The following is a 16577-nucleotide window of genomic DNA, read 5'->3' as shown; positions in this document are numbered from 1 at the left end:
ATGCCCCATGTGAAATCCATAGATTAGGGCCTAATGAATTTATTTCAATTGACCGATTTCCTTATATGAACTGTAACTCAGTAAAATCGTTGAAATTGTTGAATTTTGGGCTAATACTTTGGTTCAGTACAGATTACTTTTCTTCAGAACGGTTTTTAACATAGGCACTCTCCCCACTGCACTAAAAACTGCTATGAACAGGGAGTGGTTAACAATAGCTTGCATTTCTTCAGACACACTATTAAAAACTGTTTTGAAGGTGTTGAGGATAGGATCGAGAAGGCTTAAGTTGTGATATCACTTTCCTGAGCATGTCTGTGTCAACCAGGGGAAATAAATCCAAAGTGCCTTCTCATCAGGTCTTGCTTTACTGATAACCAACATTAGGCTGGGTATCTTCTCTCTGAAATATGCTGCAAACTCACATTTAGATGTGGAGGAAAGGTCACATAGGTTTGCAGGGGTAGGATATACCAGGCCATCAATGATGGAGAAGAGCAATCACTAATTACTCTGATTAATAGTGATCATGTTAGAAAAATTAGCCCGTCTGGCATTCATAATTGCCTTGTTATATATGTCAAGTTGCTCTCTCAGAATATCACAAATGACCTGCAACTGACTCTCTCCACTTCCGCTCTGCCTTTCTGAAATTTCTCTTTCATTTATTATTTCTCACTCCAAGGGGCTCTGCTTTTGGATGTGGCCAATTTCTACTTTACTGGAGCTATGGCATCAATGGTTGCCCTTAATTTGCTATTAAAGTTAACTAAATTATCATAAGAGAAAGGCAGAATAGGTGGTGGAGTATTGTTCATGCACACGAGCCAAAATAAGAGCTACATCAAATGCATGAGGAGTAGATGGAGTTAAAGGGAGAGTAAGAAAGATGGGAGATAGACACTTACAGCCGTATTCAGGAGCAAAATAGTGCTGGTTCGTTTCATCATCCCGATGATGCTGCACATTTCCGTAGATCGCCTCTGGGAAAACTAGGAAAGGGACAAACAGACCAGAGTAAAAAAAAATAAAAGTCTCCATCTCGTTCACACTCTCGAAAACAGATTATATTCGCAATTACTCTTCAACAGGTTATCTAAAAAAACAGAGTTTTTTTTTGACCAAGTGAATGGCAGTCTTGAGAACATAAACCACAACAGAACTTAGTTCCTAAATTAGTAGTGGATTGTACACTAGAAGGGGGAAAAAAACAACAGTGACAAATAGGATTCTTACCATTGACAAACAGCCTATGCCACACTGTAAACAAAACAGAAAGACACTGAGAATTCAAACAAATGATCATGGCCCAAGAGGAAAAACTGAGGAAAAGTTAGGTATTTATTCAATTATATACAGTACCAGTCAAAAGTTTGGACACACCTACTCATTCAAGGGTTTTACAACGTAGAATAATAGCGAAGACAAATAATCTAGTAACCAAAAAAAAAAGAAGAAAAAAATAAAGTGTTAAACAAGTCAAATTATATTTTTATAAGATTCTTCAAAGTAGCCACCCTTTGCCTTGATGACAGCTTTGCACACGCTTGGTATTCTCTCAACCAGCTTCATGAGGTAGTCACCTGGAATGCATTTCAATTACTTAGTTTGTGGAATATCTTTCCTTCTTAATGTATTTGAGCCAATCAGTTGTGTTGTGACAAGGTATGGGGTGGTATATAGAAGACAGCCCAATTTGGTAAAACACCAAGTCCATATTATGGCAAGAACAGCTCAAATAAGCAGAGAGAAACGACAGTCCATCAATACTTTACTTCAGAACTTTGAAAGTTTCTTCAAGTGCAGTCGCAAAAATTGACAAGCACCCTGTTTAAGTAGGCTCTCATGAGGACTGACCACAGGAAAGGAAGACCCAGAGTTACCTCTGCTACAGAGGATAAGTTCATTAGTTGCCAGCTTCAGAAATTGCAGCCCAAATACCAAATAAATGCTTCAGAGTTCAAGACACGTTTCACCATCAACTGTTTAGAGGAGACTGGTCGAACTGCTGCAAAGAAACTACTACCAAAAGGACACCAATAAGAGGAGACTTGTTTGGGCCAAGAAACAGGAGCAATGGACAGACTGGTGGAAATCTGTCCTTTGGTCTGATGAGCCAAAGGGTGGCTACTTTGAAGAATCGAAAATATATTTAGATTTGTTGACATTTTTGGGGGGATACTACATGATTCCATATGTGTTATTTTATAGTTTTGATGTCTTCACCATTATTCTACAATGTAGAAAATAATAAAAAGAAAAGAAAAACCCTTGAATGGGTTGATATCCAAACTTTTGACTGGTACTGTAATCCCCATTCAACTTAATAGAATGTGATATCACTGTAGGTCTGTTAGAGGGGTACATCGGTAACAGCAGTCTCTTATTATAATTCTCCAATCGTTGTAATTCTCCAATCTTTTCCCTGCAAATGTCCACTTGTGCACTACCTCTGATGGTTTTAAAAGCATAGCATTTCCTATGATTTAAATCCAACTAGCGTCAGGGAAAACGGTGGAGTACTGGTACTCTTCCCCCCCCCTCCTTGCCCTGTAGACCACATACCCGAGCCGATCTTGATGAGTCCGTTGTGCTGGATAAAGATGGTGTCACACGTCAAGTTACCATGGACTATGGGCGGGTGGCAGGAATGCAGATAACTAAGGATATAAATTCGCATTCATATTTTTAAAAAACTAACCTTTTTGCATGCGTGTGATTTCTGTCCTGTGTTAAAATCAAATGTCAAAAATCAAATATATTATGTCTTGTCATGTGCTGTGTATAATCTACTTCATAAATCTTCTACAGGAGAAGCAGTTTCACATCGTTCAGCTTGATGTTAAAGTTGCTCATTTATGGTAGTTAAATATAATACAATTTAAGAAACATGGCAGTCAGATTCTCCCCTAAACCTGCTGGGATTCTGCTTTGTGGAGCCGCCATCTTCTTTTTTCCTCTTGTTACCATGTGGTGTAAAGTACTTAAGTACTTTAAAGTATTTTTACTTAAGTAGTTTCAGGTATCTATCTGTACTTTTGATATTTTTGACTACTTTTACTTCACTACATTCCTGAGGAAAATAATGTACTTTTTTACTCCATACAATTTCCCTTTGAATGCTTAGCTGGACAGGAAAATGGTCTAATTTACTCACTTAAAGAGAAAATCCCTGGTCGTCCCTACTGCATCTGATCTGGTGGACTCGCTAAATAAATGTTTTGTTTGAAAATTATGTATGAGTGTTGGAGTGTGCCCCTGGCTAACAGTACATTTTTAAAAAAACAAGAAAATTGTGCCATCTGGTTTGCTTAATAAGGAATTTGAAATGATTTACACTTAAGTATATTTAAAACCAAATATATATATATATTTTTTTTTACTTAAGAAGGATTTTACTGGGTGACTTTCACTTTTGAGTCATTTTCTATTAAGGTGTCTTTACTTTTACTCAAGCATGACAAATGGGTACTTTTCCCACCACTATCCTTTAGATATATCACTGAATAAATAGTCATCTGAATTGTAGTTGAACTTCTGGTAAAAAAAAAAAAAATTAAAAGTCAACGTCATTTTAACTAGATTTGAACCACAATTTGACTACAAGATTTCAAGAGTTGGTTTATTTCAAACAAATTTCACATTTGTTGAAAATCAACCAAAAAAGGGACCGATTTTGTGTTACACATTTGCCCAGTGTGGGGGGCGACATAATTTGGGTGAGTTTTGAGTGACAGGTTGAATGGTGCCGGGTTTCTTACCTCAGAGCTGACAGAATCTGAGTGCACCATCGCTTCCATGCCTAAAAACCGACCAGAGGCAAGCAGAGAAACAGTTTTACTGAATGACTTAAATAGATACAGTGGCCGTCTACAAAATCTCACCGTCTGGATAAGCGTTTAACCTACTGGTGCAATCTGATGCCCTGCTGCAGAGCATTTGAATCGGTTAGTATATGCAGCGCGACTGCTTTGCGGGTGGTCTGGAATGCATCCAGAGACAAATACAGGATAAGTGACTACGAGAAACGTTCTAAATCCTATATGTTGTGGTAGTTTTAAAGCCAAACACTAGACAGCGCTATTCCCAGTTGAGGTTTGGTGAGGGAGGAGGAAGACGAGTGGGAATGGACCATAGAGATGATAGATCTGACAGCATGGTTAACGCCATTCAGGCTACCCATAGGAATTACCCACCCACTTGACTACTTTAAAATGGTGGAAGCCCTCAGCCTTTTGGTCATTAGAGGCCTCTATCATTCTCTATGGAAAGGACTCACCTTGACATTCATGGTCTTGTGGTTTTTCTTTGTTTTCTTTAAGAACTGCTTGAGACTGCCTGATGACATGTACTCTGTGATGAAGATCACCTGAGTTCGGAGATAGACATGGAGATATAATGAATGGAAGGGGGAGGGGCATCAGTGTTCTTGGAAAAACTTGTTTATCCGAAAAGGTGTAAAATTATATATCCATATACTATAGTCATTGAAATTCACAAGCCGTTTTGAATGGAAATTTTTTTTTTAAAGGAGGGTAATTGCTTCTCCCAGATGCTGACAGTTTGTTCCTGTGTACAGTATGTACTGGTTACCTGTGTGTGTGTGTGTGTGTGTGTGTGTGTGTGTGTGTGTGTGTGTGTGTGTGAGAGACAGAGACCAAGGTCATGCGTGCTCATGTCCCTCACCCTCGCCCGACTCTCCCTGGTGTCCAGCCAGTACTTATGGAACTTGACAATGTTGGGGTGATCTACATGCATCAGGCTCTCAAACATCTCCCTCATTCGATCCTGCAAGACAAACAACCATGAAGACCCACACTTCTGAAATGTTTTACTATCTTTATTTAACTCGGCGAGTCAGTTAAATAACACATTCTTATTTACAATGATGGCCTTGGAACAGTGGGTTAACTGCCTTGTCCAGAATGACAAACTTCTTGTCAGCTCGGGGATTTGATCGCACAACCTTTCGATTACTGGTCCAATGCTCTAACCACTAGGCTACCTGGCCGCCCCATGAGCTCTCAAAGCCGGTTATCAACATCACTCTTTGACACACACAACAAAAATATCTACTTTCCTAGTCCTGCCGGGTCAAACTTATTTTTTTTCTCTTTTTAAAATGTAAAAAAAATATGTTTTACCAGATTCTGCCTTTAAAAAAATGGGGGGGGGGGAAATAATAAATAAATAAATAAAAAATCAGGACAGGATTATCAAAAAGATACCTCGTGAGATTTGAAGACCTTCTTATCGGAGAACTGCACTTCGTTCCACACCACCTCCACTCCCTCCTCTGTGTCCATGGCCAGTGAGGCAGTCTCGATGCCCGGGACATTCCCCTGACTCACCTACAACAACAGAGGAAAGCGTAGGTCCAAAGTATTAGTCAGCCCTCTTCGAAACTGTTAAAATGCTTCCCTCTGTGGCCTGGCTGCTCTTGGGGTAAAGCCGGTCTCCAGTGTTGGCATAGGTTAGAATCTGGCCTACTGTCATATGACACATCTCCATCTTTTCCCATCCTGCATCTGTTCAACAAAAGTCAGAAAAATAAATGTATAATGCTTCCCTCCTTCTTCCCCTCCTCGAGGTAATCAGTGATACAAAACAATTGAATAGGTGAAAGCAAGGGTACTACCTCTTAGTTTTTCACCAATCCAGACATGTCAGATCAGGGATTACTTCAAAGAAAATGAGGATTTGTTAGAAGTATTCAAATGAACCCTGGATTCGTGCTGCAGTGGTTCATTTTAGAGGTACACAGAAGCAAAGCTTGGACCGACTATTTAAAAATGAACCAACATGGTTTACAACTTCCAATATGACACTGAGTGTACAAAACATTAGGAACACCTTAGGAACACACCTCATCTACACTGATTGAAGTGGATTTAACTAGTGACATCAATCAGTAATCATTGAGCTGTAATTTTTTTTTATATTTTTTTTTTACCTTTATTTAACCAGGCAAGTCAGTTAAGAACATATTCTTATTTTCAATGACGGCCTGGGAACAGTGGGTTAACTGCCTGTTCAGGGGCAAAACGACAGATTTGTACCTTGTCAGCTCGGGGGTTTGAACTCGCAACCTTCCGGTTACTAGTCCAATGCTCTAACCACTAGGCTACGCCGCCGCCCCCCGTAATGAAAGCTACGTCATGGAAAGAGCAGGTGTTCCTAATGTTTTGTACACAGTGTATGACTCAAGTATCCCCAAAATATGTCTGGTAGTTGAACAACTGAACCATCTACCAAACCTGACAGGGAGTTGGATAGTATAAGAACATGTTAGAAGAAACCCCACCACACATTTACATTAGTTCTATTTGCGTAAATGAGTCTAAATTGAATAAGTCAATGCTCTTCGGACTCACGCTGTAAGGGATCAAAAGGAAATGATCCCGTTCCAAACTGACTGCACGCTATCCTGTCTGGAGAGCAAAACGGGGTCAACACAAGTAAGATAGTCGCTAGTGAAAGTCTACACTCCCCTTGCATAGTCTTAACATTTTCTGTCTTAAAACAGAATCTAAATAAGGGAATAAATGTGCATGTTCTAATGATCTACAATAACCTACCCCACATTTACAAAGTGAAAGAATTGATTGTAAATTGGAAAATGTTCTCTTATTAACAAAAAAACACAAACAAGTGCTGGTCCCATGTTTCATGAGCTGAAATAAAAGATCCCAGAAATGTTCCATATGCACAAATGGCTTATTTCTCTAAAATGTTGTGTACAAATTTGTTTACATCCCTGTTAGTGAGCATTTCTCCTTTACCAAGATAATGCATCCACCTGGCAGGTGTTGCATATCAAGAAGCTGATTAAAACAGAATGATCATCATTACAAATCAAATGTTATTGGTCACATACGCATGTTTAGCAGATGTTATTGTGGGTGTAGCGAAATGCTTGTGTTTCTAGCTCCAACAGTGCAGTAATATCTAACAATACACACAAATCTAATGTAAAGGAATTAAGAATATATAAATATTTGGATGAGCAATGAATAGAATGCAGCATATACATGTGAGATGAGTAATGCAAAATATGTGGTTTAATTTTAAAAATGTAAACATTAAAGTGGCCAGTGATTTCAAGTCTATGTATATAGGGCAGCAGCCTCTAAGATGCTAGTGACGGCTATTTAACAGTCTGCTGGCTTGAGATATAATCTGTTTTTCGGTCTCTCGGTCCCAGCTTTGATGCCCCTGTACTGACCTCGCCTTCTGGATGATAGCGGGGTGAACAGGCAGTGGCTCGGGTGGTTGTTATCCTTGATATTTTTGGCCTTCCTGTGACAAGTCAATGACTTCCTGTAGGGGTCCTGTAGGGGTCCTGGAGGGAAAGTAGTTTGCCCCCGGTGATGCGTTGGGAAAGACCGCACCACCCTTTGGAGAATCCTGTGATTGCGGGCGGTGTAGTTGGCGTACCAGCCGGTGATACATCCCGACAGGATGCTCTCAATTGTGCATCTGTAAAAGTTTGTCAGGGTTTTAGATGCCAAGTCAAATATCTTCAGCCTCCTAAGGTTGAAGAGGTGCTCTTGCGCCTTTTTCACCACACTGTCTGTGTGGGTGGACCATTTCAGTTTGTCAGTGATGTTTACCAAGGAACGTGAAGCTTTCCACCTTGTCCACTGCAGTCCCGTCAATGTGGATAGGGGTGCTCCCTCTGCTGTTTCCTGAAGTCCACGATCAGCTCCTTTGTTTTGTTGATGTTGAGTGAGAGGTTATTTTCCTGGCACCACACTCCCAGGGACCTCACCTCCTCCCTGTAGGCTGTCTCATCATTGTTTGTAATCAGGCCTACTACTGTTGTGTTGTTGGAGGCGTGCGTGGCCACGCGGTTATGGGTAAACGGAGTACAGGAGAAGGCTGAGCACGCACCCTTGTGGTTCCCCTATGATGAGGATCAGCAGAGCAGAGGTGATGTTTCCTACCTTCACCACCTTGGGGTGGCCTGTCAGGAAGACCAGGACCTAGTTGCACAAGGCGGGGTTCAGACCCAGGGCTCCGAGTTTAACGATGAGCATGGAGGGTACTATGGTGTGAATCCTGAGCTATAGTCAATGAACAGCATTCTTACATAGGTTTTCCTCTTGCCCAGATGGGATAGGGCAGTGTTTAGTGTGATTGCATCGTCTGTGGATCTACTGGAGTGATAAGCAAGTTGAAGTGGGTCTAGGGTGTCAGTTAAGGTAGAGGTGATACGATCCTTGACTAGTTTCTCAAAGAACTTTGTGATGACAGAAGTGAGTGCTACGGGGCGATTGTCATTTAGTTCAGCTACATTTGCTTTCTTGGGTAGAGGAACAGTGGTCGACATCTTGAAGCATGTGGGGACAGCAGACTGGGATAGGGAGAGATTGAATATGCCTGTAAACACTCCAGCCAGCTGGTCTGCGCATACTCTTGAGGTCGTGGCTTCCCCAGCGAGGGTTATTGCGATTAATTGTCTTATTCACGTCGGCCACGGAGGAGAACCCACAGTCCTTGGTAGCTGTGTTATACTGTGTTATACTCAAAGTGGGCGAAAAAGGTGTTTAGCTTATCCGGAAGCAAGACATCACGGACTCCCTTTGTATTCCGTGGTTGTCTGTAGACCCTGCCACATACGTGTCTGAGTCGTTGAATTGCGTCTCCACTTTTGTCTCTGTACTGATGTTTTGCCTGTTTGATTGCTTACAGGAGGGAATAACTACACTGTTTAAAAAATATATATTATAATATTCGGCCATATTCCCAGTCACCATGGTTAAATGCAGTGGTTTGTGCTTTCAGTTTTGCGCGAATGCTGCCATATATCCACGGTTTCTGGTTTGGGTAGGTTAAAAGTCAGTGGGTACAACAATACATTTTCTGATAAACTCAGTCACCGTATCGGTGTACTCCTCAATGTTATTCTCAGAGGCTACCCGGGACATATCCCAGTCCGCATGATCAAAACAATCTTGAAGCATGGATTCCGATTGGTCAGACCAGCGTTGAATAGACCGTAGCTCGGGTACTTCCTGTATGAGTTTCTGCCTATAGGAAGGGAGGAGCAAAATGGAGTCGTGATAAGACATACCGGAGGGAGGGCAGGGGAGGGCCTTGTAGGCATTTCGAAAAGTTGAGTAGCAGTTGTCCAATGTTCTCAGAGCAAGTGCTACAGTCAATGTGATGAGAGTACTTCGGTAGCGATTTCCTCATTTTAGCTTTGTTAAAATTACCTGCTACAATAAATGCAGCCTAAGAATATGTGGTTTCCAGTCCAGTGTAGTTATTTGAGAGTCGTTGTGGTATCGGCTTGATAGGGAATATCCACGGCTATGACTATAACCGAAGAGAATGCTCTTGGGCGGTAATACGGACGGCATTTGATTGTGAGGTATTCTAGGTTGGTTGAACAAAGGAATTTGAGTTTCTGTATGTTATCACAATCACACCATGAGTAGTTAATCATGAAACATACACGCTAGCTCTTCTACCCGTAGAGATCTTTATTCCCATCTGCTTGATGAACTGAGAACCCAACTGGTATGGACATACTGAGACAGTATATTTCGAGAGCCATGTTTCCGTGAAACAGAATACATCACAATCCCTGATGTCTCTCTGGAAGGAGACCCTGAGCTCATCAACTTTATTATCCAAAGACTGAACATTAGCATTACTCGGAAGCAGTGGGTGATGTGCACGCCTCCTGAGTCGGACTAGAAGTCCACTCCGAATACCTCTTCTCCGCCAGCTGTGTTTTGGATCAGCCTCTAGAATCAATGGCCCTGGGGGGGTACGAACAAAGGATCCAATTCAGGAAAGTGGTATTCCTGGTCGTACTACTGGTGGGTTACCGCCGCTCTGATATCCAAGAGTTCTTTCCAGATGTATGTAATAACACACAAAATAATTCTGGGCTAATAATGTAAGAAATAACACAGAAAAAAAGAAAATACTGGGGAGCAGCAACATGTGAAGACAAATAATTTACTATTAATACTTGACCAACACCTCCCCCACCCTGTTAATTTTGTAACATTTCATATGGAATCGAACCCAATTTACTAATCTGGATTTTTTTCCTGAAATTTTTTGTCTTTTAACCGTAAAATGTCGAGACAACAACGGCCGTGGGCTCACCTGACACGGCCTCTGTTTCCCGACCTAGACGTGGTAATGGCAGCTATCATTAAATCTGAACAGACTGATGGATAAGGTAGAGTCACTATCCACACAAATACCTATTCTCGCCACCGAGGTATACATAAAGATCGACTCCGTTAACGAAGACTTGACAAGACATGACACCCGTCTGAATAGTCTGGCGTAAATATTTACTCCGACACAGTGGTGACACTGGAAGAGCAAGTCACTCGGCTTTCATCAGATGTCGTCAAACTCCCTTCCAAGGTTGAGGACCTCGAGAACAGACAGCACCAAGGGAACTGTCGCATTTTCGGCGGGAGAGGGACTCGAGACCGTAGGCGGAATGCGGCCTACCCTATCCATAGCTAAACTGTTACAGGAAATTCTAGGCCTTGATTACGCCCCCAACCTTGACAGGGAGTACAGAAGCATACAGTCTGCACCAAAGAATGGGCAGCCGCCCAGAACCATAGTAGTTAAATTCCACTACCTTCAGGAGGAGGAGGTCTTCCCTAAGGCAACGTGAGAGGCTCCAATCACCTACTATGGCCAGAATATTCACATTTACCCGGACTACACGGTGGTAGTCATGAAGAATAGGTTCAGTTTAACATGGTAGCCTTTTGCTCTATTCTAGGAGAGGTAGATGCAGCCTTCCAACAGGGGGAAGACCAGCATAGGGGTCCAAGGTTTTCTGGCTATTTTGTTGTTTTTAGTAGTTTTTTCCCCTTTTCTTTATTACTCTGACCTTTCAGCACACTGGCCATGAGATCGTACTTACATTCATTTCTGATTACTATGCCTAATTCACATACTCTAGGCGCCACAAGCTGTATCAGCTGTACCAGGTGGTGAAGCGTAGCCGAGTGTATGCTCATCTTAAGTACTTAAATCCGTTCGTTGTTTTTCTCCAAAAGACCCATCTCCGGTCCAGAGACCATGACAAACTAAAGAGAGGATGGGTAGACCAAATATTTCACTCCAACTTTGGTGCTAAGGCCAGAGGGGCAGCCATCCATATCAGAAAAAGCACCCCATTTGTCTCCAAGGTAATTTCAGATACTAATAGCAGATGGTGATGGGGAAATTGTTTAGCACACAGGTTATTCTAGGCTAACCTCTATGGTCCTAATTGGGATGACGCTCAATTTCTCTGAACTCGTCGCAACACTTTCTGACCTTAACTCTCATCATTTGACATTGGGTGGAGATTTCAATTGTGTATTGCATCCAAGTCTAGACAGATCCAGACCGAAGCCCAACAATGTAATTTCAAAATCAGGTGCAGTAATCAACTCATTTCTAGAATCCTATAATTTGTCTGATCCATGGAGGAGGAGCAATCCCACTGTTAAACAGTACTCCATTTTTTTCCTCCAGTCCACCGCTCATACTCTAGGATTGACTTGTTTCCTCCAGTCCACCAATCATACTCTAGGATTGACTTGTTTCCTCCAGTCCACCAATCACACTCTAGGATTGACTTGTTTCCTCCAGTCCACCAATCATACTCTAGGATTGACTTGTTTCCTCCAGTCCACCAATCATACTCTAGGATTGACTTGTTTCCTCCAGTCCACCAATCATACTCTAGGATTGACTTGTTTCCTCCAGTCCACCAATCACACTCTAGGATTGACTTGTTTCCTCCAGTCCACCAATCATACTCTAGGATTGACTTGTTTCCTCCAGTCCACCAATCATACTCTAGGATTGACTTGTTTCCTCCAGTCCACCAATCATACTCTAGGATTGACTTGTTTTCTCTAGTCCACCGCTCATACTCTAGGATTGACTTGTTTCCTCCAGTCCACCAATCATACTCTAGGATTGACTTGTTTCCTCCAGTCCACCGCTCATACTCTAGGATTGACTTGTTTCCTCCAGTCCACCAATCATACTCTAGGATTGACTTGTTTCCTCCAGTCCACCGCTCATACTCTAGGATTGACTTGTTTCCTCCAGTCCACCAATCATACTCTAGGATTGACTTGTTTCCTCCAGTCCACCAATCACACTCTAGGATTGACTTGCTTCCTCCAGTCCACCAATCATACTCTAGGATTGACTTGTTTCCTCCAGTCCACCAATCATACTCTAGGATTGACTTGTTTCCTCCAGTCCACCAATCACACTCTAGGATTGACTTGTTTCCTCCAGTCCACCAATCATACTCTAGGATTGACTTGTTTCCTCCAGTCCACCAATCATACTCTAGGATTGACTTGTTTCCTCCAGTCCACCAATCATACTCTAGGATTGACTTGTTTCCTCCAGTCCACCGCTCATACTCTAGGATTGACTTGTTTCCTCCAGTCCACCAATCATACTCTAGGATTGACTTGTTTCCTCCAGTCCACCGCTCATACTCTAGGATTGACTTGTTTCCTCCAGTCCACCAATCATACTCTAGGATTGACTTGTTTCCTCCAGTCCACCAATCATACTCTAGGATTGACTTGTTTCCTCCAGTCCACCAATCATACTCTAGGATTGACTTGTTTCCTCCAGTCCACCAATCATACTCTAGGATTGACTTGTTTCCTCCAGTCCACCAATCATACTCTAGGATTGACTTGTTTCCTCCAGTCCACCAATCATACTCTAGGATTGACTTGTTCCTGCTGGACAAGATCATTCTTTCTTTTGTAACTAATAGCCAATATCACAGCAGTGTTATCTCAGACCATAGCCCTGTCCAGCTAGATATCCTCTTTCTGGACAGTACTGTGTCACAATGCGCGTGGTGACTTGACCCACTACTACTATCCTGTAGTGCCTTTAAAAAAAATACCTATCAACTCACATTGATGTCTTTTTACAGATCAACTGTACCCCTGACGTGTCTCACTCTACTGTGTGGGACTCGTTAAAAGTATATCTAAGGGGCCAAATTATTTCATACATGACAAACAGCGCACCAAGCGCTTATCGGAGCTATCGCAACTCATTCTGGATGTGGACAGCAGAGATGCCTGTTTTCTGACTCCTGAACTCTACAAAGAGAGACTGCTACCACCAATCTGGAATTTGACAATATTTCCACCAAACAAAAGGAGCAGCTTCTGTTTAAGTCGAGGTAAACATTCTATGAACATCTCACCAGCTTCGACAATCCGCTGGCTCGCAGCAGCATACCAGAAATCTGTGTTGCAGCTGATTTAAGTTCTACCTATCCCAAAGAAATCAATCAATTTAAGCAATTCTACTCTGCTCTTTACTCGCCAGAGGCTCTTCCTGACACATCTCGTATGTATACATTTCTAGACATCCCCTGTCTCAATTCATATGAACAACCAACATGGATGCCTCAATGAGTGAAAGATGAAGCTACTCTGGAAATCCAGTCCATGTAGAGCGGTAAAGCCCCCCGGGTCTGATGGCTTCCCTATTGAATTTTCTAAAGCATTCTCCTCTAAATTATCCCTTATTCTCAGCTCAATGTACAAGAAAATCCTTTCTAGTCAGAAACTGCCACAGACCCTTACCCAGATGACTATTTCGGTTTTGCTTAAAAAAAAGGACAAGAATCCCCTTAGAGACTGTGACTCACGGGATACCAACCTATAAGCCTTTTGTGCTACAATTATAAAATTCTCACTACAGTCCTCTCGTGCCATTTAGAGACAGTGATGCCTAATATAATTAACTCTGACCAAACCGTATTTCTCAGGTAGGTAATCTTTCTATAATATGCACAGTATGTTATTTATTCTGCTCACTGAACAGCCAGAGTTTCCCATCTCTCTTGATGTCGAAAAGGCTTTCGACCGGTTGAGTGGAAATATCTATTTTACAGTACTAGAGGGATGATTTGAGTTTGGCCCGTCATTCCTTTCCTGGATTAAGATTTTGTACTCGTCCCCAGTGGCTTCTGTTCTCGCCAACAATGTTACCACAGATACTTCCTTCTCCACAGGGGGGGGGGCAGGGTTGTTGTCTATTCCCTTTCCTATTTGATATGGCTATTGCGGGCAGAAGAGAGGATTAAGGGAATATTAAGCTGCAACATAACATAATTATATGCAGACAATCTTATTTTTTACATCTCTAACCCTGTGGAGTTTATACCCCGTCTCTTGGACATGCTACAAGGTTTTGGGACATTCTCTGGTTATAAGTTAAACCTAACAAAAAGTGTGCTCCTCCCCATTAATCAGTTAGCAGAAGGAATTTCCCATTTAAGGCAGAGCATCAGGTCTTTACTTATTTGGGGATAAAGGTCACACACTCATTTAAAGCTCTGTTTAAACAACTTCTAGACACTCCTGGAGAGCACTAGGCAGGATTTCATAAGGTGGTCGTCTCTTCCCATTCCATTATTAGGTCGCATTAATTCTGTTAAGATGACTACTGCCAAGGTTTTTGTATTTATTGCAAATTATTTCCATTTTTCTGCCAAAGTCGACGTTCAAACTGGACAGCTACATTTCTTTAAAAAAAATAGTTTATTCAATTTTTACCCCCTTTTTCGTGGTATCCAATTGTTAGTAGTTACTATCTTGTCTCATCGCTACAACTCCCGTAGGGGCTCGGGAGAGACGAAGGTCGAAAGCCATGCGTCCTCCGCCATGCGTCCTCTGAAACACAACCCAACCAAGCCGCACTGCTTCTTAACACAGCGCGCATCCAACCCGGAAGCCAGCTGCACCAATGTGTCAGAGGAAACACCATGCACCTGGCGACCTGGTTAGCGTGCACTGCGCCCGGCCTGCCACAGGAGTCGCTAGTGCGCAATGAGACAAGGATATCCCAACCGGCCAAACCCTCCCTAACCCGGACGACGCTAGGCCAATTGTGCGTTGCCCCACGGACCTCCCAGTTGCGACAGAGCCTGGGCGCGAACCCAGAGTCTCTGGTTACATCTACATTTTTCAACTTCATTTGGAATAAGTCAAATCCACAAATGAGAAAGGTCTATCTAGAGAGACCTAAGCTCGCAGGCGGGCTAGGCCTTCCCAATTTTTTACACTACTACAGGTCAGCAAATATATATAACATGTGTTTATTGGGTTTCTACATTTGAAAACAAGGCTGGTCCAACTTGGGCCATTATGGAGTTACAGTCAAGCCTTCCAACTTCCCGCTCCTGTGCTCCCCATGAACCTTGACACCCATGTTTTGAACCCCATTGTAAATAGAGGTCGACCGATTATTCGGCATGGCCGATTTCAAGTTTTCAGAACAAAAATCAGTAACTCTGCATTTTTGGATGCCGATGACATTGCATTCCACGAGAAAACTGCGTGGCAGGCTGACCACCTGTTACGCGAGTGCAGCAAGGAGCGAAGGTAAATTGCTGGCTAAAAACATTCAATCTTCACATAATCGTAAACTTCACATGGTTGACGATAGTACGTTTAACTAGCTTGTCCTGCGTTGCATATAATCAATGTGGTGCCTCTGTTAATTAATCATGGAATCACGGCCTACTTTGCCAAGCGGGCAATGATCTAACAAAAGCACATTCGCGAAAAAAAAGAACAATCGTTGCACGAATGTACCTAACCATAAACATCAATGCCTTTCTTAAAATCAATACACAGAAGTAAATATTTTTTTAAACCTGCATATTTAGTTAAAATAAATTAATGTTAGCAGGCAATATTGTCTTATTCCACTGTAGAGCCTCTAGCCCTGCTCAATATACTTTATCCAACCCTTTAGTTCCACCTCCCACACATGCAATGACATCACCTGTTTAAATAATGTTTCTAGAGATAATAACTCTCTCATCATCACTCAATCATCACTCAATGCCTAGGTTTACCTCCACTGTATTCACATCCTACCATACCTTTGTCTGCAGAGCTCGTGCTGCTAGGTGACCTAAACTGGGACATGCTTAACACCCCGGTCATCCTACAATCGAAGATTGATGCACTCAATCACACAAATTATCAATGAACCTACCAGCTACAACCCCAAAGCTGTAAACACGGGCACCCTCATAGGTGTCATCCTAACCAACTTGCCCTCCAAATACACCTCTGCTGTTTTCAACCAAGATCTCAGCGATCACTGCCACATTGCCTGCATCCGTAATGGGTCTGCGGTCAAACGACCACCCCTCATCAACTCCCTAAAACACTTCAGCGAGCAGGCCTTTCTAATCGACCTGGCCCGGGTATCCTGGAAGAATATTGACCTCATCCCGTCAGTAGAGGATGCCTGGTCATTCTTAAAAAGTGCCTTCCTCACCATCTTTAATAAGCAAGCCCCATTCAAAAAAATGTAGAACCAGGAAAAGATATAGCCCTTGATTCTCTCTAGATCTCACTTCCCTTGACCAGCACAAAAACATCCTGTGGCATTCTGCATTAGCATCAAATTGTCCCCGTGATATGCAACTTTTCTGGGAAGTTAAGAACCAATATACACAGGCAGTTAGGAAAGCTAAGGCTAGCTTTTTCAAGCAGAATGTGCTTCCTGTTGCAGAAACTCCA

The 16577-nt window shown here is 42.3% G+C and overlaps 1 protein-coding gene across 1 annotated transcript in view; it reads right to left on the bottom strand.

The window, feature by feature from the left end:
* LOC118395166 (nuclear receptor-binding protein 2-like) overlaps positions 1 to 16577 on the bottom strand; it is a 58124-nt gene that overhangs the window by 21644 nt on the left and 19903 nt on the right. The window contains exons 2-8 of the mRNA XM_052463220.1: positions 5229 to 5351; positions 4687 to 4788; positions 4280 to 4369; positions 3762 to 3802; positions 2566 to 2660; positions 1237 to 1260; positions 909 to 992 (exon numbers count right to left, since the gene is read on the bottom strand). Of these exons, the coding sequence (XP_052319180.1) occupies positions 909 to 992; positions 1237 to 1260; positions 2566 to 2660; positions 3762 to 3802; positions 4280 to 4369; positions 4687 to 4788; positions 5229 to 5351 (559 nt within the window). The remainder of the gene's footprint in view (positions 1 to 908; positions 993 to 1236; positions 1261 to 2565; positions 2661 to 3761; positions 3803 to 4279; positions 4370 to 4686; positions 4789 to 5228; positions 5352 to 16577) is intronic.

Source organism: Oncorhynchus keta, chromosome 15, assembly GCF_023373465.1.
Source record: "Oncorhynchus keta strain PuntledgeMale-10-30-2019 chromosome 15, Oket_V2, whole genome shotgun sequence".
NCBI lineage: Eukaryota > Metazoa > Chordata > Actinopteri > Salmoniformes > Salmonidae > Oncorhynchus > Oncorhynchus keta.
The sequence above is the reverse complement of the archived record's forward strand: the minus strand, read 5'-3'. Positions and strand labels throughout refer to the sequence as shown.